Here is a 22,540-nt window from a genome sequence, read left to right on the forward strand (position 1 = left end):
GAAACCAAGCGCATTAACCACTTGGCCACCAAGTAGGCAGACAGAAGTAATTAATACAGTATAAGAACCTTTAAGAACCATTTCTCTACTTGTACAACTTCCCTGTTGGCCACCAGTTGTGAAACACTTCCATTAGCAGTCGGGACATTTCAATTACTGGCATAAGTGTGAGGAAAAAATTGGTAAAATAAGACTATATACCTGAGGTTTCCTTTCCTTTTGTACCTTGTTGGGCAATTTGAACGGGCAGTCAGACTTTTTATAAGACAGCACTGGAAAGCATGATTTGGCAATGACTTCCTGACTAATGTCAATGTACAAATAGCAGCAAGCAATGAATCTTACCTCCACAATTTCACCTGAGTGTTGTTGTCAGCTTCCTTAGCTGGTAAAACTGTTTAAAAACAGTTAAACTGAATTTACTCGTATTTTCCTTTTTTTCCCGTTCTAGCTGGTGGAACGAGTAAAAATGTCATACCTGAATCACCAGTAATTCTCATTTCTGTGCCTTTTTGTTATATACTGATCAGAAGTGGTACTACAGTTTCCTCTACGAGCCCAAACAGTAGGCACAGTCGGTCTGGGAGCATGGACTGGTGCCATGCATCCACCGCACCACAGAACTGACCCAGGGCCTGGATGCCAACTACCCTGGTAGACAACTGGTCCATCCCCACCTATAAAAAGTAATTTAGCTGCAACAACCAGGAGAAATATGGGTGTCCCCTTGGCCTTCTCCAACCACTGAGGTCCTCAACATCGAGGCACCCGAGTGCTGGATCATACAAAAAGAAATGTGTCATGTGGCCAAAACTTTATAGGTATTGTTGCCTCGCAGTGAGACAATCAGGCAAACTAGTTCTAAACCAAGTATAATCCTGAATGTGAGGCCCAATGGTTCTCATCTAGCACCATGACAGACTGGTGAAACATCTACCATAACCTGCCTCTCACCAGGTATGCAGTAAAACTAGCAACAAACCAAGAAGAAGAAAGCGGATGGATGGCCTTCAGTCCTTTGACGCAAAGTCCTTCTGCCAACAGCAAAGGATTGTCCTCAGAGACGACGTATCAAAATCATCGAGAAGTTGTACTCGTCAGAATGGAAGAAGGGGTGGTCATAACCTACACCGGAGTTGGTCACTAGGGGGTAATAAAGTACATAACCAATGGGACAGATGTTAAGACGTGTGCTGACCTACACCAAAAAGGTTGCTTTTGATTGAGATTGTTACTTAAAAAGGATTTTTGAAGAGATTTTAGTGAAAATACTGATTGTTATTTAATAAGTATATGTGTTTTCTATTATCCTGCAGTTGGGATTATTTGTGATTTCTATGCACCTCACAATTTGAGTATCTTTTTAGCGAGTACTGTCGGGCCTGGAAAACAAAAATTCTAGGGGAAATACTGGTCACCTAAAACGCAAAGCACAGCTTGATTATTGATGAAAACCGGAACATGACGGTAACAAATTGAAAATGCCCAAACATCCTCGTCGGAGGAATACATCACATCAAGTCTTTGTCTTCAGAACGACAAGATCTACATTTCCACCTCCACACAAGTGTGTGGTAGCAACAGTCAACTAAGCACTTCTTTCCTCCAATGACTGTTGGTCTAATTTTCATTGTTACTACTGCTGATCAATTAATTAAAATCACAAGATTTTCACAGGTGGGGATGGACAAGCTGTCTACCAGAACGCTGTTCAGACAACAGGGGTATACTCCACTATGTTATCCAAATTGGACAAGCACTAATCAGCAGTTTAAAATAGGTAAATCCTTTAATTTTTCTATTTTTTCTATTTTTTTAAACAAGGAGCTTAAAGCCGTACAACACCGTTGTATGTCTCATCTCGCAACGACAACTTTGTTTTCTGCCTTATGGAATTTTTAATGCTCCTCCAACGGACAAAGGCACAACGCATACAGTTGTGCACTTAAAAAGCTCTAAAAAGATTGAATTTGGCGCAAATATTTCATATTAAGGAATATTTTGCTGCGAACAACAGTAGTGGCAGGATGAAGCATCGTCGAGCCTGCCAGCCAACTGCTTCACCAAAAGCTTCATTACTTCAAATGCAATTTAACAGCTTATTTGAGACCACTGACACCTCCTGGTCAAATAATATATAACATACTTACACTGAAACCTGGAGGCCTCAGTCATTACTAGATTAGAGAGTAATGTTTTTCAGAATACTTGAAAATTTGATTATTTTAATCCAAATCTAATTGATAAAATATCAGGTGAACATGGAACAAGAGGTGCTTCTTCAGTTCAGCTTCTCCTCACTGTTTGACCAGCTACGAAGTAGAATTTGAATGTTTGAAGGCAGAAGAAGAGTTTGATCCATTTCTTATTTCTTGCAGGAGGGGATAGTTATGGAAAAACTTTTTTAAAAAGTGTGGCTAAAGACTTTTTACACATTTCACCATCTTAACATGGACTTTGCCTCAGTTTATTGTAGCTGCCAAGTCAGTTTAGAGCTGTAACTCTTCTCTACAGATAATCAATTATGTCAATAATCTGTCAAAATTTATCAATGAAGAATTCCAAACATTCCCAGCTTCTCCCGAGTGAGTTATTACTTGATTTCTCCATGTTATTTTAATGGAAATATCTTGTTTTTTGGACTATTGGTTGGAAAAACATTTAAAAGCATCATCTTGGCCTCTGGGGAAAAAAAATCATGGAAATTTTTCATCATTTTATAGACTAACTGCCATTTGAAACTATAACTGTAGTAATCATTCATTGTAGCCTGAACCCCAAACCCGTAGAGGAAGAGCTGTTTTTCCTCCACAGTGGATATGTATTTTTTTATTATTATTATTATTATGGTTGTATGTCTTCAACATAACCCTAAGTTGGGAAAATCCCATCAACTCCCTAACAAACACAAACTACTAGCACTGAAACATGCAGAGTGATATAAAATTAAATTTACTCAATTAGAACTTCCTGGAACAGCAAAGTCCTCAAATAAATGGAAACTCCAGCTTAAAAGTCATTGTTTAAAAAAAAGAGCCGATTGTTTTGCAGTTTGTCTTATTTGACGTCCAACCGAGGAATCTCAGACATTAAGATTAGCCTCCGTAGCCCAGAATGCACTGCAGCCACGAGACCCCACAGGAAGTGACTTTTTCTAGCATCAACGTGTAGCACTGACAGCGTGAAGATGTCTGACGAGGCCGCGTACACCAAAAAGGTACATTCTGATACCTCGTCATAAGCTGACGAGATTGAGGACATGGTCTTCTACACTAAACCCGCGTATTGGGGTCGTCAATAAATCTGACAATACAGCCGATGGGAAAGTTGATTGCCACAACTGCCCACATGGCACGCTGGAGGTACTATCGGTCCAAACTGGACCTGACCTTAAACTAAACAGCCACAAACAGATTCGTCAACAAAAGGGGACTTGAGCCAAGTGTTGGACAACGAAGGCTCAGATCAGAGAGGGCAGAGGTCGCTGGGGGAGGTGGCAAGGGTACAAACTGGTGTGGGTAGGCTGTAGTAGGACGGGTCAGTGAAGGGGAACAGGAAGAGGAAGAACAGGATAACGCCCAGCACGTAGCAGGTGAGGATGGTGAAGCGGTGTGGATGCTCCAGGGCGCTACTGACGGCAGGGAAACCCATGTGGTTACAGAATGAATGGCAGAGAACCGGACCAATCAGGTGACCTGTGACACACAAAATGAAGACGTCAGAAATACATGTTATCATTGCACAGCGGTTAAGATGTCAAGCACAAATACACGCGCACGCCACAGAAAAAGCTTCTTCCATCTGTCTTTCTGTCGCTGTGCAGAACCGCCCAATGGGCGGCCCGTAGGCCACATGTGGCCCCACTTGGCATTTGACAAGCAAATTAAATAGAAGTGATTTTATTATGTTGAAACTTCATTTAAACTTGGAATGTACTTTGTAGAGCATTTTATCATGTTCTGATCTCCTGGAATAACCCGCCACTGGAGGTCAGAAGGTCAGGTTCTGTCAAGTCCTTGAAAGCGAATCTTAAAACACGTTTTTTAAATCTGAAGAATTTAAATAAATCTGAAACACTTGGATGTGATGACAACCTTCTTCATTAGAATAATGCCAACTTTATATCATGTTACAGTCCAAAGACCAGTATTTTAAACCATTCTCAAAAAGTGTGTATATATATATATATATATATATATATATATATATATATATATATATATATATACACACACACACACACACACACACACACACACACACACACACACACAGTACTTCAGTCTACCCCCGCCATCTATGCTAGTAGCAATCTAATCTCCGTTTCACATCGATGGCTAAAGTTGTAAATTAGCCATCGAATTTAGTCGTCAACGGTTTTCATGGAGATAAGCGACCTTGCTAGTACTGTTACCAAGAAATGGCTCCAATGCGCGAGTTTTGTTTTGTTTACTTCCGGGTTAGTCGTCTGCTACAAACATGGGTGAGTCCGCCGCACTAAAGCAGACGCGCTCCCAGCCTCGGTGTCCGTAAACATCTCCAATGGATTATTCCGGTCCTGAAACACCTGCTCTCCTTCCTTCCTGCTCCTTCAATTGGTGGTACACCATTTTTGAGGTAAGATACTGAAGTTTTTTTCAACTAAAATAAGAATTAGCCTCCTCTGTAGCAAGCTAATAAAAACTTCAGTCAGCTGACGTGAAACTTTAGCTAACTAAGCACTTTGTGTGACAGCTAATGTCAAAAGATTAGTCCACTAAAGATTAGACCGCTTTATGAAACCGGACCCTGGACATCCAATGACTCCGCAAAGATCTTAGTGTCATGTGCAAATATTTCCTTGCAGAAAAATACATCCAAGTCACTGGAATTCCATACAGGTGACCATCCGCTCGACTTTAGATCAATTCTTTAAGGGGTAACAAGCTAGAATTTTCAAACTTGGGACTTTTTTAAATGCCAGTAGCAAGCATCTGTATCTTCAGCAGTCTTCTGTCCTTTTTTCCTGACCCAAAAAATAAACAAAACAAAACAAAACAGAACGGAAGACTGTTTATTGGTCTTTGATTCCTTCCTTGCAGGAATTACAGAAGTAGACATCATAAGACAAGTAACTTTTTTGTGGGCAGTCAGTCACGATGGCATGCACTTTCCAAAATGGCAACGTTAAACAATTTTGATGACCTCTGTAATGCCTCGGCTATGAACCAATGAGCTTCCATTTTTAACAAATGTGTCCTGCAAGGCTTTCAAGGAAAATTCAACATAGGATCTACAAAAAACTGACATCAGGATCACTGATCCAGGTTTGTTGGCCCATTGAGATAGACCATGCACACGCTTGACCAGGGTCTGAAAGGGTTAGTATTTTAAAACTAAACCTAAAGATTGTTGGATCTCAAACTCACTGAATAAGCTTTTTTTAAGTCCTCCTGAGGCCCACTCACGCCAAACCTTATCACCAGATTCTGCAACATAAAGTGGATGAGGGTCTATGACGGGATGCCAGCTCACCACAGGTTACTTCCCCAGCCAACGCCAATACCCATTTATTTTAGTGGACTGAACAGTCCAAATTACGTGATTTGTCCAAGGAATTGAGCCTACTGATCTATCTGCTTTAACACTTTAACTAAATGGAATATTAACTGAAAAGGTAACTAATTATTACATATGAAGGCAGCTATAAATAAAGCTAAGTGACTTACTGTAGAAATAACTGAATATTAAGCTGAGTGGCATCAATTCAAATAAAAAAGTTACACAATTCACATCCCTTATCATATTATCAAATGGTGTTTATTAGAAAAAGTTACAGTTTACGGCAGATTCACAAACTGAAAACATAAGCTGAACACAACCTCCTTAACAAAAGGTAGACCAAAAAACTGCACAGGTTAGAAGTAAGAAATAAAGACATTACCTGTTCTAATGAAGATAAAAGCAGTGTATGCCCCAAACACAGCTGTGTAGGAGAACTGGAACACTGTCACAAACCAGAGAAAACATTATCAGCATTCTTTTTCTTGACAAAGCGCCTTGGGGCAACTGTTTGTTGTGATTTGGCGCTATATAAATAAAATTGATTTGATTTGATTTGACATCAAAGAGCAACAGCACCACCAAGTGGTCTAAAGTCAATACTGGTAACTTATGAAGTTATCAACTGGAGTTGAGACCCATCGAATTTAGTCTGAAGGTTTTCATGGGGATAAGTGACCTTGCTAGTACTGTTACCAAGAAATGGCTCCAATGCGCGAGAGTTTTGTTTTGGGGAAAATCCCATCACTCCCTAACAAACACAAACTACTACAACGGTTCAGGCTACAACATTTTGTGACAATCGGGTACGTACAAGCAGACAAACAAGCTTTGGTTTAAAAACAAAACAAAAAAAGTCGGTAGTAATGCTTATGTGGCACAAACAAACCCTGAACACTTCGAGGTGGTCGATCGACCTTCGAACGTGACGTCAGGACGTACCTGCAGAGAGGAAGATCCCGAACACGGTCCCCTGTCTGAAGCGCAGCAGCTCTATCACATGGTGGAAGTGGGCTGGAACGGGACAACATCTACGTCAAGTCAGACACTTTCCACTCTGCAGCTGCAATAACTGAGGCAGGTCATAAGAGGACAACCCCACCCCCACCCCGACAGCAAGTGGGAAAAATACAAAGTTAATCATTTGTAGCATTATGCTTCTTTAAATATGGAAAACTAGTCTGAGCATGAACTTACACTAATTTCTAATGGCTTTTTTTTTTTTTTTTTTTTTTTTTTTTTTAAATGGGCTGTGGATCTACCAGCTGATATTCAGAGGTTGGATATTAATGAACCAAGTTGTAAGACAGCATCTGGCAGTTGTGCGCCGATAAAACATTCAACGTGAACATGAAAGGCGATTTTAACAAGTGCTACATTTGAACAACAAAAGCATTTCCCGACACGTCTGTGGTCAAACTGTAAAATTTCAGTGTGAAAGACCCCATGCTAATTAGAAAGGTGGGGGCGGGGCTAAAAAGACTGCTGAAAAAGTCTGGCTCTGCCTATAGAGCCACATTATGGTGAAATAGTCAAGTCATGATTTTAAGATAAATAATCACTCTGAACTGGCAATTGTCCACACTTTGATAGCAACTCTGGGCTGATGGAGAGCTGAGAAAGTGGACTGTGAAGACACTGAAGGTAGACACTGAGGTATTTCTTCCAGTAATCAAAGATCAGGTGACACAGTCTGTGGTCTAGTGACCCTCAGCTTGTTTACAGAGGAATCAAAGCACATCACCTTTACAGTGGGTATCTGCTCAATCTTCAAAGATGACTTGGCTTTACTATCCCATTAAGATGGCTACTGTGAGTAGCTGTAAAAGGACGTCGGCATTTCCAGTCCCAGAATTCTGTGGATCATCTGCTGGTCAGATGGGAACCACTAAATCTCAGTGAGATCGCCAAAGTGAGGGCACCTGGATTTCAGGAACTGCAGGCCCTGTAGTCGGGGTAATACCCCTATGGCTGGCCTCCATGTCCTGGAGGAGAGCAACTATGATGCATTTGTCAATGAGGAAAGGTTCATTGACCTGGACCTTGCTGGTGATGCTGTGATCATTGTGGAATCAATGCAGGCTGTGATTGCAGCACATGAGACTTTCAAAGAGGTGTAGAAGTACCTGGGTTTGCAATCATCCTGGATCTATTGACTTCCTTGTAGATTAGTGTGTGTGTGCGTCCATTGTTTAATTAGCAGAACTCACCCACTCCAAAGAAGAGGGGGCAGGTGAAGATGGCAACAGATGGACCGGCGCAGGGTACCAGCATGGGTAACATACAGGCCCTGAATACCAGTTCCTCCGTCAGCGGTGCCACCACCTGATTCCTCAGCCAGCGCATGTCACTGAAACTCAGCACCCAGAACCACGGGTCTGCGGGAACCACAAAAAAGTGTCACTGAATGTCGGACAAACTGATGACATCGATTCACATCAGCCAAATACTAAACAAAACAATGACACAAAGTCACAGCTTCATAACAATAATAATAACGGCAAGATCAAGAGTATAATAAGAAAATTTTTCACTGCAATTTCAGTAACAGCTAAAATATTTTCCAGTTGACTGGAATGCAAACAAACAAGAAGGCAGAGGCACTGTGCCTACAAGATTATTGGACGTATATGGTGATGTATTTATCTCCCTCCCCCCAACTTATATACATAAGAAAAAGTGCCAAAATCAGTGACACCTTAAGGGTAAGAAAGTAGAAGACATTAACTAGCTCACCACAAGCTACCCGTATCCCATCCAGGAAAGTCCAGGGACAGTCCATAGCCAGCTGCGTCAGGGGGCCCAGAAACAGAACCTGAATACATGATAACACAGACACTAACGTCTAGTGACACACTGTGCCAGTAACAACAGGTAAATGTTAACCAGCTAAGTTAACCAGCTGGCTTGTTTAAAAAGGATCCCATGTTATAACAATTAGTTCAGGAACATCTCATCTACCCTCCAAAAACACCCATCAGTTGTTAAAAATCTCTTCAGCAAACAGCGCCCTCTGGTAGCAGGGTGCTGCCCGTGAGCGTCGCTTTTGGCCAATGTTTGAAGAGCCAAACACTTGAGCTCAGTAAAGCCCAAGTGTCAGTTGGCCATTGGAAGGCTGGAGTAGCTGGAGACCCAAGAAGAGAAACCCTTGGAGGACAGCCAACTCTTCCAAGGATTTCTCTTCTTGGAGGAGTTGTAAATGTCTGTGCCATTTATGGGTAATCAAATGGCGCAGATGGCATCCCAGAGGATCACATGCAGCGATACCAAGATGTTTTTTAGAAAGTAGCTTTAGTCCATAATAGTACTTATTAACGACAGGAAATCTGACCTGATTAATAATACTGTTAATAAATCTTGTAAACTAAAGCAGTAATCTTTACAGGGCTCTTAATGTGACGTCACTGGGTGCAATATTAATGCTCAAATATTCCTTCATTATTGATCACCAAGTGTTCCCCAAATATTAACTCTCAGTCAAACAGTATTTTGATACTGCTTCGACAAAAGTTAATTTTATGCTCATAACCAGACGTGCGTCTTTTTGTGCACAGTGTCGATGAAACTTGTGATTTACACCCCCACACAGGAGATGGAATCTGACCCGGATGCAATATATGCATGTCAGATTGTTACTATAATGCTATATGATATTAAAGAATAACACACAACAAAGAATATTAAGCAAGATGAAGCCGCGTTTAAGTTCTGAAACCTCGACACCTCAAGACTCCCAGCCAACTGCTTCCCCAAAGGCTTCAAAACTTTACGAAGCTGATTCACCTGCTACTTCTTGTAACACTTGGATTGTTTAAATGTAAAGCAGATATAAAGTCGGCCCACTGGTGCCAGCACTTCTCCCCAAAATTAGTAGATCTGGATATCACATCTGAGTACTGAGCTCGATTCAAAACAGCACCAATTTCATTCAGTCCAATTCAACTTTTATGGATTCTTTTATTTCAATGCCAATATTGCATAAATAAAAAAAATTTCAAAGTTTTTGCTAAGAACTTCTTTCTTTTTTTTTTATGAAACAGCCAGACAAAACAAAATTGTATTGCCCCCCCCCCGGTGGGCTGCATCTTTTAGGCAGTGATTTATGCACGTGCACATCAGCGCTCTCTCTTACCATAGTGAGCAGCAGGGGGAGTATGACAGCGGGAATGACGCCCTCAATCCGAATCCCCATCAGAGCCAATAGTGACGGACCAGTCTGACACACAGAGAGGAAGGTCAGGGGTCAGTCTCTGATCCACTATGTTACAACACACAAAGTGATGCACAAACACACACAATCCTTCTGGAAGCTGCCGTTATAGTGTAGCTTTTCACACGGATGACAGTTCAGGTAGTGATCTGAAGCCATATCAGCATCTATGGCAATTTCATGTCAAAAAAGGTAGTAAATCCATAAAAGAAGAAAGGAAAATAAAAACAAAATGAATAAATACATTTATGGGGAGGTGATGGGCTAGTGGTTAAGCGGTGGGCTTGACACTGAGGTGTGTGTGTGTGTGTGTGTTAGGGATGCATCAATCCACATTTTCACTTCCGATCCCGATACCTGAATGTTGATATCTGCTGATACCGATACTATTCTGATACCACAGGTTCTCCTACAAGCTTATAACACTGTTCATGGACTGGCACCTTCCTACCTGGCTGACTTAGTAAAACCCTACGTTCCGCCCTGAGTCTATTATTTTGTGTTCCTAGGTTGAATAAAAAGTCTGCGGGGCAAAGAGCTTTCTCTTATCGTGCCCCCTTTCTGTGGAACAGTCTTCCGGCGTCTATACTGTGGACATTTTTAAAGCCAGATTGAAGACGCATTTATTCTCCCGCTCGTTTTGTTAGCATATTTATCATTATGCTTTTTATTGTTGTTATTATGCTTTTTATTTCTTTTATTATTATTTCTATTACTCTTTTAATGGTGTTTTTTAATCTTTTAATTCATTTTAATTTGTTTTTGGGCTGTTTTATGTGAAGCGCCTTGGGGCGACGCCGTCGTGAGTTGGCACTCTACAAATTGAATAAATTGAAATTGAATTGATACCAGAGCTCCGTTTGCTTTTTTATTATCATCATTATTGGTGATTTTAATGATATTTTGAGTCCCCAGGTATGCAGCTTCATGATGAAGTGATACAGAGGAGGATTTTCTAAAAAAAGAAGACCTGAAAGTTCAGCTACAATTTGCCAGAAGGTACATCTTAGATGCAAGCCTAGATTTGATGTTTTGGTGAAAGAATTAAGTACTTGTATTTATTTATTTTTGGTGGTTTCTTGTGGCATTTTGGAAATGCGCTCCTTCCTCAAAATGGTACATGTACCTGTATGCAATTTCTGGAGCACACCTGTGGGGGTGGGGGGGAATCTAATCAAATTTCGATTGATGAGAAATGGAAAGAATTTAGCTCTTTAGAATGCTGAAACACGCAAATGCAAAGAATGAAATAAATATGATTAAGGGTATACATGTTTATGTACACACGTAAATGTAAAAATTTTTGGGTCAGTGGCTGAAGATTCATCTCTTGAACACCAGATGGCACGCCTGCTCCGAGTACATGTACCGTTTTAAAGACGGAGCACATTTCTGTATTTCCAAAGCACCACAAAACCAATCAATAAAAGTATTTAATTTGCTCATATTTGGAGTCCGTTCTGGGTAAATCGCCACACGCTTCTTCCCAGTTGTGCTGAAAAGTTAGGGTTCGGGTTAGCGACCATCAGTGCTCCTCAATGCTCACCTGTTAGCTGGCAGCAAACTGCGGAAGGGATTTCCTGAACGGAGGTGTGTCTCATTACTGCACGTCTCATTGAAAGACGCCTCTGTTCAGCAAACCCCTTCCCCGTCAGCCAAGCAGAACAGCTAGCAAGACGTTTCAGCGCACACACTTGGATCAGAAAACTCCACAGGTTGTATCGGAAATTTCCAATCCATGAATTACGTTGGTATTGGAACCCAATACCGATAATGGATCGGATTAGCCCCATCCCTAGTGTCTGTGTATGGGTGAACATGAGTTATCATTGTAAAGCGCTTTGAGCTTCTCATTCATATGGAAAAAGTGCTCCATAAATGCAGTCCATTTACAAATTACAGAAATAATAAAACAACTAGAGCCCCACCAATATATCAGCTGGCCGATATTATTATCGGCCGATATAAGCCCTTTTGAAAGTACTATCGGCCGAAATTTTGCTGATAGAACACAGATAATTTCTCATAAACAGAACAGTTACTGAAATAATGTTTGTGTCGGCAATGTAAAATGTCTTTGCACCGTTTGTCCAGTAGATGGAGCTCTGACTCCATTCAACTGAGAGCTGCTTACACCCCTGCTTAAATCTGTTCATCACCGGCCCCCGTAGTTCGCCGTCACACTGCACTGATCGGCTGACAAAAGCATACAAGTAAGTTTATAAGGATCTATATCCTTATCTTGAACCTATATCTAAGTTGCAGCAACAAGAGGTACAAGATCAGATGTATTTCACAACTCTTTTTAAGGATATGCATTTGCTAATTTCACAAGGTTTAATTCTTGATTGCATTTTTTGAACTTGAAAATTCTTCTCTGTTATAAAGTTAATCAATATGAGGACAAAGCTTCAGCTTTTAGCTCATACCTTTTTTGTTAAGGGTCCAAAAAAGAACACTGTATTCATAAAAAAAAAAAAAAAAAAAAAAAAAATCGGCTCATTTATTGGCTATCGGCAAATCAGCCGATTTATCGATTATCAGCATTTTTTTCATTCACATATCGTTATCGGCATCAGACTCAAAAAAATCCATATCAGTCGGGCTCTAAAAACAACTAAATAAGATTCTTCTCAAAAGGGGTTGACAACGTTAGACCTTACCCATGTAAAGCGACTTGGGGAAGGTTTGTTGTGATTTGGCGCTATATAAATAAAATTAATTGAATTGAATTCAGACCCATTAATAATAAAAAAGTCCAAAACCTTTCATGGTGGCACCTTAGTAAAACATTGTTCACAGCGCAGGTTGTGTGCTGCAGTCAGACGACGCAACACGATAAGCATTTCATTATGACGTCAGTCATCGAAGGCAATAAACCCGAAGTAAAAAAAAATAATTTATCAGTATATTATCAGTAATTTATCAGGACAAACAAAATGGTAGTTGTCAAGATTGTGGTGCAGCAATTCCAGGTTTTAATCCTGGGTGGAAGATCAAATGTCACATCACTGTACAACTACATTACCCCGTCACCATACAGTAGGCCGTACCATTGTTCTTTGTGTACTTATGATGTTCACAATACAGTGCCGTCCAGCGTCTGATGGTCTTAGGTTCTGTCCATGAATAGAGTCGTACTGTGTAGAACCACCCACGGGGACTGGCATCAGTCTACATGAAAGTCATGTACCAAACCAATGCGTTGATTTGCCAGACCTGCCCCAAAAACTATTTGGGACAGAGCTTCAGGAATTTGCAGAGTCCCATGAATTCAATAGAAATTAATTTCTATTTCCCACCAAGTCTTCGGTAGGAAGCAAAGACTGAAACAGACAAGAAACAAACAAACAAAAAAACCTGGACTCACCTGGATGCCTGTGAACTCCCTCCATACCCAAACGATAATGGGCGACAAGCCAGACACGATCAAGACGCTGGTGAACCGCCTTTTAATGACAGCAGGGTGATCTCTAGGAATGAGCGAGATGAAAATTAGGCAACAACATCCCAAATGCAGCATGACATATTTCAACAAGACAGCTGTCCTGAAGGACCAGTAGCTCCTGTCAAACTGGTTCTGTGGAGTGCAGGATGGGAAATCAGGTATTTCAATCCTCTATGAATGGGTACGGACTCTGGAGTAATTACCCAGAGAAGGACACCAACCAACCAACAGATGGACACACACTGATTTCCGTGTCTGTAGCATCCACACTACAACACCAGGAGCTAAGAAGTACATTAAATCCTAATAGGTTCACTTAAATATCTGAGCCAGCACAGTGTTTCTATAACAGGTGTCTTACAACCTGAATTCCATTGAAGTTGGGACGTTGTGTGAAATGTAAATAAAACAGAATACAATGATTTCCAAATCCTCTTCAACCTATATTCAACTGAATACACCACAAAGACAAGATATTTAATGTTCAAACTGATAGACTTTTTTGTTTTTGTGCAAATATTTGCTCATTTTGAAATGATTGAAGTGGCAACCAAATTTCTGATTTAGTCAACTATGCCATAATGTGAGGAACATATCCAACCTTGTGTCAATAGCAACGGGCCACTTTTTTTTAAAAAATCTCTCTAAACCAACAAAAAAACTGATACACTGGCTCGATTTAAGATCAAATGGGTCTGTCCATTTGGCCAAAATCAACTCATGAAAATCTCTGGATTTTGCACTTGGTGAAAATGAAGAAAATTTGAAATCTGTGTGCAAGACAGTAGACATTGTGACCTCATCTCTGACATTGTGACATGATTGTCAACTGTCAGAAAAAATGGTGGCATTGTCAATGGCCGACTGAGGTTCTAGGTCAGGGTCTAGGACCAAGACGTATCGGCGCAATGCTCTGCCACATCTGGCACGCAATGGAACAACCCATAGGTCCTGGACAGCAGCCATCCAAGCAAACAAGGTCTATTCCCAACTTTTGGAAGTAGCCATCAATCTGCCACAGCCAGGTGAAACACAGGCATCCCCATGGCCTTCTCCAGGTGATGGCGTCCTCAGCACTGACGCACCAGCATGCTGGATGGCGCACAATGAAACACTCTGTCCAAAATGTCGTAGATGACTTTACCTCATTACAGTAAACCTCATCAGAGTCTCTCCAAATAACATTCTTTTAAAATAAAGTCAATCCAGTGGTATCCAAGGATTCTCTTAAAAAATAAAAAAATCCATAGTACCAAACACATCTAGGTCACTGGTTTGGGTCCAACTCCCACAACCACAGCGTGAACATGGAAGCACCAAGGCTTTCAAACATATTAATAAAAGAATGAAATTACATTTAGAAATACATGGCATTTCACAATATTTACACTGAAATACTCAGGCAATGTATTTATGACAAATACTATATATACAGAGACTTAAGGACCTTAAGTCTCTGTCTCTTTAAGTCTCTGGATGTTGTGGGACTGTCTTGGCTGACACGCCTCTGCAACACCGCGTGGCGATCGGGGACAGTGCCTCTGGATTGGCAGACCGGGGTGGTGGTCCCTCTGTTTAAGAAGGGGGACCGGAGGGTGTGTTCCAACTACAGGGGGATCACACTCCTCAGCCTCCCCGGTAAGGTCTATTCCAGAGTACTGGAGAGGAGAATTCGACCAATGGTCGAACCTCGGATTGATGAGGAGCAGTATGGTTTTCGTCCTGGTCGCGGCACACTAGACCAGCTCTACACGCTCCATCGGATGCTCAAGGGTTCATGGGAGTTCGCCCAACCAGTCCACATGTGTTTTGTGGATCTGGAGAAGGTGTTCAACCTTGTCCCTCAGGGCACCCCGTGGGGAGTGCTCCGGGAGTACGGGGTCCGGGGTCCTTTGCTAAGGGCTATCCGGTCCCTGTATGACCGTAGCAGGAGCTTGGTTCGCATTGCCGGTAGTAAGTCAAACCTGTTTCCAGTGCACGTTGGCCTCCGCCAGGGCTGCCCTTTGTCACCGGTTCTGTTCATTACCTTTATGTACAGAATTTCTAGGCGCAGCCAGGGTGTAGAGGGGGTCTGGTTTGGGAACCACAGAATCTCGTGTCTGCTGTTTACAGACGATGTGGTTCTGTTGGCTTCGTCAAATCAGGACCTTCAGCGTGCACTGGGGCGGTTTGCAGCCGAGTGTGAAGCATCCGGGATGAAAATCAGCACCACCAAATCCGAGGCCATGGTTCTCAACCGGAAAAAGGTGCTTTGCCCTCTTCAAGTCAGTGGAGTGTCCTTGCCTCAAGTAGAGGAGTTTAAGTATCTCGGGGTCTTGTTCAAGAGTGAGGGACGGATGGAGCGTGAGATCGATAGACGGATCGGTGCAGCATCTGCAGTGATGCGGTCGCTGTATCGGACCGTCGTGGTGAAGAGAGAGCTGAGCAGGGGGGCAAAGCTCTCGATTGACAGGGCCGTCGAAGCTCTCGATCCTCACCTATGGTCATGAGATTTGGCTCATGACCGAAAGAACGAGATCGCGAGTACAAGCGGCCAAGATGAGTTTCCTCCGCAGGGGGGCTGGGCGCTCCCTTAGAGACAGGGTGAGGAGCTCGGTCACTCGGGAGGAGCTCGGAGTCGAGCCGCTGCTCCTCCACATTGAAAGGAGTCAGTTGAGGTGGCTCGGGCATCTTTTCCGGATGCCCCCTGGACACCTTGCTGGAGAGGTGTTCCGGGCACGTCCAATTGTGAGGAGGCCCCGGGGAAGACCCAGGACACGCTGGAGGGACTACATCTCTCGGCTGTCTTAGGAACGCCTTGGGGTTCCCCCGGAGGAGCTGGGGGAGGTGTGTGTGGATCGGGAGGTCTGGGCAGCTTTGCTTGAGCTGCTGCCCCCACGACCCGACTACGGATAAAGCAGAAGAAAATGGATGGATGGACTATATATATATATACACACACACACATACAACAAAAAATATTAATCAATAATATCATATATTAAACTGTAACTTATGATACATAAATGTTCATTTGGGTCACCTGAATGACTCCCCACCAAATTTTCCTTTATGGCCGACCCTAACCCCAGTGGGGAATAATACAGTCAGGCCTCTTAATTCTATTAAATAATTGTAGCAGACCATTCTTAATAACAAAGGGTAAAAATTCATATAAGGGTCAAAACTGGCACCCAGGGATCAGAATTCAACATGACACTTGTCCTTGATTCCAATTACTAATCAGAGCCCAACAAATATGAGTTGTCTGATAATATCAGCCCAGATTAGCCTTCACAAACACATCGGTAACTGTGTTATTTTTGCCAATATGAAAACGTTCACTTTATCAAATAAACAACACAGAAAAAACTTTGGCTGCTGGAAATGTTGTCATTTCATAAGTTGTTGACAATGCTGAAATGTCAAACATGGCTGGGATCCCATCACCTCATGGTCACATTAGCTACAAGAGACAGGCAAAGCGACCAGCTGTTATATCTTTTTATTCAGAGTGAGAGTTTTACAGCAGCAACAAACAAGCGATCTCTATATGCCACAAGCTAGGCAGGGACAAAATAGACGGGAAGTGTTTTTTATGCAAAAGCTGAGTGATGTGACCCAGTGACTGGTAATCTGACTGAAGACAGAATGACGTATGTTGGTTGGTTGTTGGATATATTTATAGTTATTTGTAAAGTTTATGTTTAAACTGTAAAAATTCAACCTTCGGTAAACTGTCTTTGCCATAACGGGAATTAAAGTTTAATGTTTTTATGTGTTATCTGCAAATGTTTTTTACTCCTCAATATTGGTATCGGCTCCCAAAACCATATTGGTCACAGTCTACAACTAACTACAGAGAAGAAGAAGAACAACAACAAGAAAAGCCCTCTTCTCCCTGAAGATGTCACATATGATTTTCCTGTGTGCACGTGTCCACATGGTGAGGTGGGCTTCATAGATAATTGGCAAAGCTTCTGGGGAAAACCTGGTCTTGTTAGGAGAGACGGCATCCATCCCACTTTGGATGGAGCAGCTCTCATTTCTAGAAATCTGGCCAATTTTGTTAAATCCTCCAAACCGTGACTATCCAGGGTTGGGACCAGGAAGCAGAGTTGTAGTCTTACACACCTCTCTGCAGCTTCTCTCCCCCTGCCATCCCCTCATTACTCCATCCCCGTAGAGACGGTGCCTGCTCCCAGACCACCAATAACCAGCAAAAATCTATTTAAGCATAAAAATTCAAAAAGAAAAAATAATATAGCACCTTCAACTGCACCACAGACTAAAACAGTTAAATGTGGTCTATTAAACATTAGGTCTCTCTCTGCTAAGTCCCTGTTAGTAAATGATATAATAATTGATCAACATATTGATTTATTCTGCCTTACAGAAACCTGGTTACAGCAGGATGAATATGTTAGTTTAAATGAGTCAACACCCCCGACTCACACTAACTGCCACAACGCTCATAGCACGGGCCGAGGCGGAGGATTAGCAGCAATCTTCCATTCCAGCTTATTAATTAATCAAAAACCCAGACAGAGCTTTAATTCATTTGAAAGCTTGACTCTTAGTCTTGTCCATCCAAATTGGAAGTCCCAAAAACCAGTTTTATTTGTTATTATCTATCGTCCACCTGGTCGTTACAGTGAGTTTCTCTGTGAATTTTCAGAACTTTTGTCTGACTTAGTGCTTAGCTCAGATAAGATAATTATAGTGGGCGATTTTAACATCCACACAGATGCTGAGAATGACAGCCTCAACACTGCATTTAATCTATTATTAGACTCAATTGGCTTTGCTCAAAATGTAAATGAGTCCACCCACCACCAGTCATTTTTGATCAGGATATGTCATTCAAAGCGCATATTAAACAAATATGTAAGACTGCTTTTTTGCATTTACGCAATATCTCTAAAATTAGAAAGGTCTTGTCTCAGAGTGATGCTGAAAAACTAATTCATGCATTTATTTCCTCTAGGCTGGACTATTGTAATTCATTATTATCAGGTTGTCCTAAAAGTTCCCTGCAAAGCCTTCAGTTAATTCAAAATGCTGCAGCTAGAGTACTGACGGGGACTAGAAGGAGAGAGCATATCTCACCCATATTGGCCTCTCTTCATTGGCTTCCTGTTAATTCTAGAATAGAATTTAAAATTCTTCTTCTTACTTATAAGGTTTTGAATAATCAGGTCCCTTCTTATCTTAGGGACCTCATAGTACCATATCACCCGAATAGAGCGCTTCGCTCTCAGACTGCAGGCTTACTTGTAGTTCCTAGGGTTTGTAAGAGTAGAATGGGAGGCAGAGCCTTCAGCTTTCAGGCTCCTCTCCTGTGGAACCAGCTCCCAATTCAGATCAGGGAGACAGACACCCTCTCTACTTTTAAGATTAGGCTTAAAACTTTCCTTTTTGCTAAAGCTTACAGTTAGGGCTGGATCAGGTGACCCTGAACCATCCCTTAGTTATGCTGCTATAGACTTAGACTGCTGGGGGGTTCCCATGATGCACTGAGTGTTTCTTTCTCTTTTTGCTCTGTATGCACCACTCTGCATTTAATCATTAGTGATTGATCTCTGCTCCCCTCCACAGCATGTCTTTTTCCTGGTTCTATCCCCCAGCCCCAACCAGTCCCAGCAGAGGACTGCCCCTCCCTGAGCCTGGTTCTGCTGGAGGTTTCTTCCTGTTAAAAGGGAGTTTTTCCTTCCCACTGTCGCCAAGTGCTTGCTCACAGGGGGTCGTTTTGACCATTGGGGTTTTTACGTAATTATTGTATGGCCTTGCCTTACAATATAAAGCGCCTTGGGGCAACTGTTTGTTGTGATTTGGCGCTATATAAATAAAATTGATTGATTGATTGATTGATTGGTGTGCTGCTATGGTGTGAGGTTTCACTGAAATGCATCAAAGAGATGAGTCAATAAAAAATGGGGTTTTCAATGCTAAATTTAAATGGCCACAAAATCTGTAATCTGGATTAGATCCGGATAAAACTTTGCCAGTCCATAAAAGATACCATCCTACACAACACTCTCAAATATGAAAGAAATTTATGAGTTATAAATTTTTGGAAATTTGTTCAATGTTAAAGACAGTGATTTGTTTCTAATTTTCCAAGATTTTTCCTCACTCAAACCTTTGATCTATGGACCTTGAAAACTGAATCACTTCTTGCTTATCAGGATATGAATCTTCAGTAAAAAATTTCATAACGATACATGAAAAATTTTGGGCTGCAGGCTGTTCACAAACAAACAAACATGACCACCTCCAACTTCCTTGGCGGAGGTAAACATTGGTGCTTCACTACAGATCCTCTTAATCACATTGGTGCTGAACCACTAAGAACCCAAAGCAACTGTCCCACAGCTGACCAGCAGGGGGCGGTATTAGCACAAGAAGCCGCTGTAGCGCGGTTAAAATTTCTGTCACTTTCATGTCAAAACAGGACTTTCAACGTATTAATAATAAAAGAAGCAGCTGAGCGGTCTCACCTCGGCAGCTCGCTCCTCCACACGTACAAACTGCCCACGTAGGAGCAGGCCAGCCACAGACACGACAGCACCGACGGCCAGCACGGACCGTCCGCGACGCTCGAAGCCTCCTCCTCCCGCATCGCGGCCCGTGCAGCAAACGCCACCGGAGGCGGCCTGGACCATCTAATTTAATCAAGCATCAGCCAAAAACTACAGCCAGAGTCATAAATAAAATCCCCCAATTCAAAAATAAAAGCTAATTTCGCTGGCTAACTTCCACGTCGCTGTCAAACGACGTCATTTTCTTCTTCTTCTTCGTTGAATTTGGAGGTTGGTGTTTAAAGTTTTGAGATGCGTCCCTGCCACCTATTGCACTGGAGGGCGATGGAGACAAAATTTTAATACGTTTAAAACAATTTTCATGCACATAAGTTCTAGAATTGAATATGTTAAAATGTTGAATCTATTTGAGAAGTGCTCCAAAATATAATAATAATAATAATAATAATAATAATAATAATAATAATAATAATAATAATAATAAATAATAATATAGGCCTATTAAAATATAATCCTAGAATATGAGGTAAAACAGATGGTGCAAGAGGTTAGAATGCATTTCTTTAGCACTTTTTGATCTGATGCACATGCTCAAAGTGCTTTACAATGATCTTTCACATGTACCCATTTTCACATTAACACCAGCCATGGAAGGTGTTCAACTATGCTCTGGAAGCACCTTGAGGATTAAGGATCTTTCCCAAGGGCCCCATTGATTTTCCCAAGTAATGGAGATTTGAACATAGGATCCTTAATTCACAAGTCCACCACTTCAATCTCCAGACTACTGTCTTTCCCTATCTTGGTTCAAGGCCACCCTGACCATGCTCCTGGAGCTTCTAGACTTGCAGCAGACTATGTGCCAAATAAACACATTGGATCTGGAGTGTTCATCCTGAAAATTACATAAACTGACAGATGGATTTTAAGAAAACACAACAAGGGATCTTACTTCTATTGACATGTAAATCTTGAATTTTGAATCTTGAATGTAGAAGAAGTAAGTCCCGTACAAGCCCTTTGGCCTTTTGGTGCTGGAACATATGTCTGGATTCCGGAGTATATGAAGTGGACAAATAGCTACAACCCCCTGTGGATGGGGTACCAGAAGCTCATCCCCATTTACAGGTGGGTGGACTGAGATCATTCAGATGAAGAATCTTGTCCAAGGACATAATCAGGTAGAGTGTGCAGGAGTTGAACCTAGGTCTACATATTGGTCACCCAACCCATGGTCCCACTGAGTTATGTACTCTACTTGACCTCATATTGTCACATACAGGTGAACCCCATTAACTTGTGTATGCGTAACTTGCGTTCGGCTTTACTCACGGTCAATTTGTGGACCCAGAAAATTTAGAGTACTGTATAAAGACTACTCTATGCTTTTTGTCAACCTCATTAACGGTCTGAGGTAACTCCTGGTTCGATTTTGTGGACCCCAACTTGAGCAAGTTAATGAGGTTCACCTGTAGATGGGCAAATTTCTTTTTCAATACATAAATAGCGACAACAACAGAGCAACAGCAGATTTGCTCCAATTCAATTGTCATGAACTAGACTGTCCAAGCACAGTGTTCCACACAGAAGGCAAAAGATAGCATATTATTCTGCGAACAGATTTTAGCGAAAGTCTTCCCAATGCTGTCAAGTTACTCAGTCTCATGGACCAATGACGCTGGGACTATCACAGTGAAAATCTTAGTTATGATGTTGGTATTTTTGCAGGACGTTATTGTAAAGTGACTTGAGCAACTTGGACCATCTGAGATGTTCTTTAACTTTGCTAAAAGTAGCAGAGATACACAGCAAGTGTGGAGATGGAACATGTTTACCAGACCGCTGCTGTGCTCATAACTCTCTGATCCTAACATCAAAGTTGATACCATTGAATTGGTGACATTTAAAATGCTTTGATACGAGGGGGTGGTGGATCCCAACGCAATCCAGCATCGAATTTGAAAATACCGTGGGCCCTCATTCAGTCCTGGACATGTGTTATGTGACATGTGTTATGTGTTAGGCTAACCTGTGGCTCCAGAGCTGCAGTCAAATCGGCAAAATCCTTTCTTTCTTTCTTTCTTTTGGTAGGAGATGGGACAAAAGTGACTCTTTTGACAGTGGTGCAGACTGCAGTGTATCATCCACACAGCAGAGAAGGTGATCAACCGCAATCTGCTATCCCTACAGGACCTGTACACCTCCAGGGCCCTGAGGCAACCAAGGGAAGATAGCGGCCGATCCCTCTCACCCAGGACACAAACTTTTTGTCACCCTCCCCTCTGGCAGATGGCTGAGGTCCATCAGGACCAAAACCTCAAGATGCAAAAACAGCTTCTTTCCGTCCACATCTACACTTATAAATAATGCCAGAGACCCCCATTCCACTTGATCATCCCTTCAGGTTCTGTACATCTGCATGCCTTTGCACAGCCCCATTCCACTATGTTAGATTTATTTGACAATGAACATAGTTTTGCCCATTTGTCTATTTGACTCCTTTACTTCTTACAGAAGTATTTTTTCTTTTCTTTTTATTGTTGTTTATGCACCAGTGACACCAGATCAAATTCCTTGTATGTGAGAACTTCCTTGGCAATAACTTCGATTCTGATTCTAAAGGTTGTCGATTCCTGTCATGAGGCCCCAAGCAACTGCCCACCTTCACCTCATGGTAAACCCGCCCCTGGACAACATGTTTACCACGAGTATATCAACACGATTTAACAGCAAATAAACAAACACACACAACAGCATCTTTGTGTGATGGGGTTTTAGAGGGGGAGGGTAACACCCCTCGTTGCCACCTTTTGGGGGCGC

At 41.9% G+C, this 22,540-nt stretch overlaps 1 protein-coding gene across 1 annotated transcript; it reads right to left on the reverse strand.

The window, feature by feature from the left end:
• Positions 1-444: 444 nt before the first annotated feature.
• rce1a (Ras converting CAAX endopeptidase 1a) lies at positions 445-19,991 on the reverse strand. The gene is made up of 8 exons (XM_034164618.1): positions 19,679-19,991; positions 13,122-13,224; positions 9,674-9,757; positions 8,278-8,356; positions 7,752-7,919; positions 6,484-6,555; positions 5,924-5,986; positions 445-3,695 (listed from the first exon to the last, which is right to left on the reverse strand). The coding sequence occupies exons 1-8, from the start codon at positions 19,798-19,800 to the stop codon at positions 3,466-3,468; spliced, it is 921 nt and encodes a 306-aa protein (XP_034020509.1). The 5' UTR covers positions 19,801-19,991; the 3' UTR covers positions 445-3,465.
• Positions 19,992-22,540: the final 2,549 nt, after the last annotated feature.

The sequence above is a fragment of the Thalassophryne amazonica genome, chromosome 23, assembly GCF_902500255.1.
Source record: "Thalassophryne amazonica chromosome 23, fThaAma1.1, whole genome shotgun sequence".
Classification (NCBI taxonomy): Eukaryota; Metazoa; Chordata; class Actinopteri; order Batrachoidiformes; family Batrachoididae; genus Thalassophryne; species Thalassophryne amazonica.

Excerpts from the sequence above, each read along its gene's own strand:
- rce1a (XM_034164618.1), bottom strand. The coding sequence starts at position 19,800 with ATGCGGGAGGAGGAGGCTTCGAGCGTCGCGGACGGTCCGTGCTGGCCG. Across the intron at positions 7,920-8,277 it reads TGGGATACGGGTAGCTTGTG|ACCCGTGGTTCTGGGTGCTG; the intron begins GTGAGCTAGTTA and ends TGGTTCCCGCAG. Across the intron at positions 6,556-7,751 it reads CCCCCTCTTCTTTGGAGTGG|CCCACTTCCACCATGTGATA; the intron begins GTGAGTTCTGCT and ends GTCCCGTTCCAG.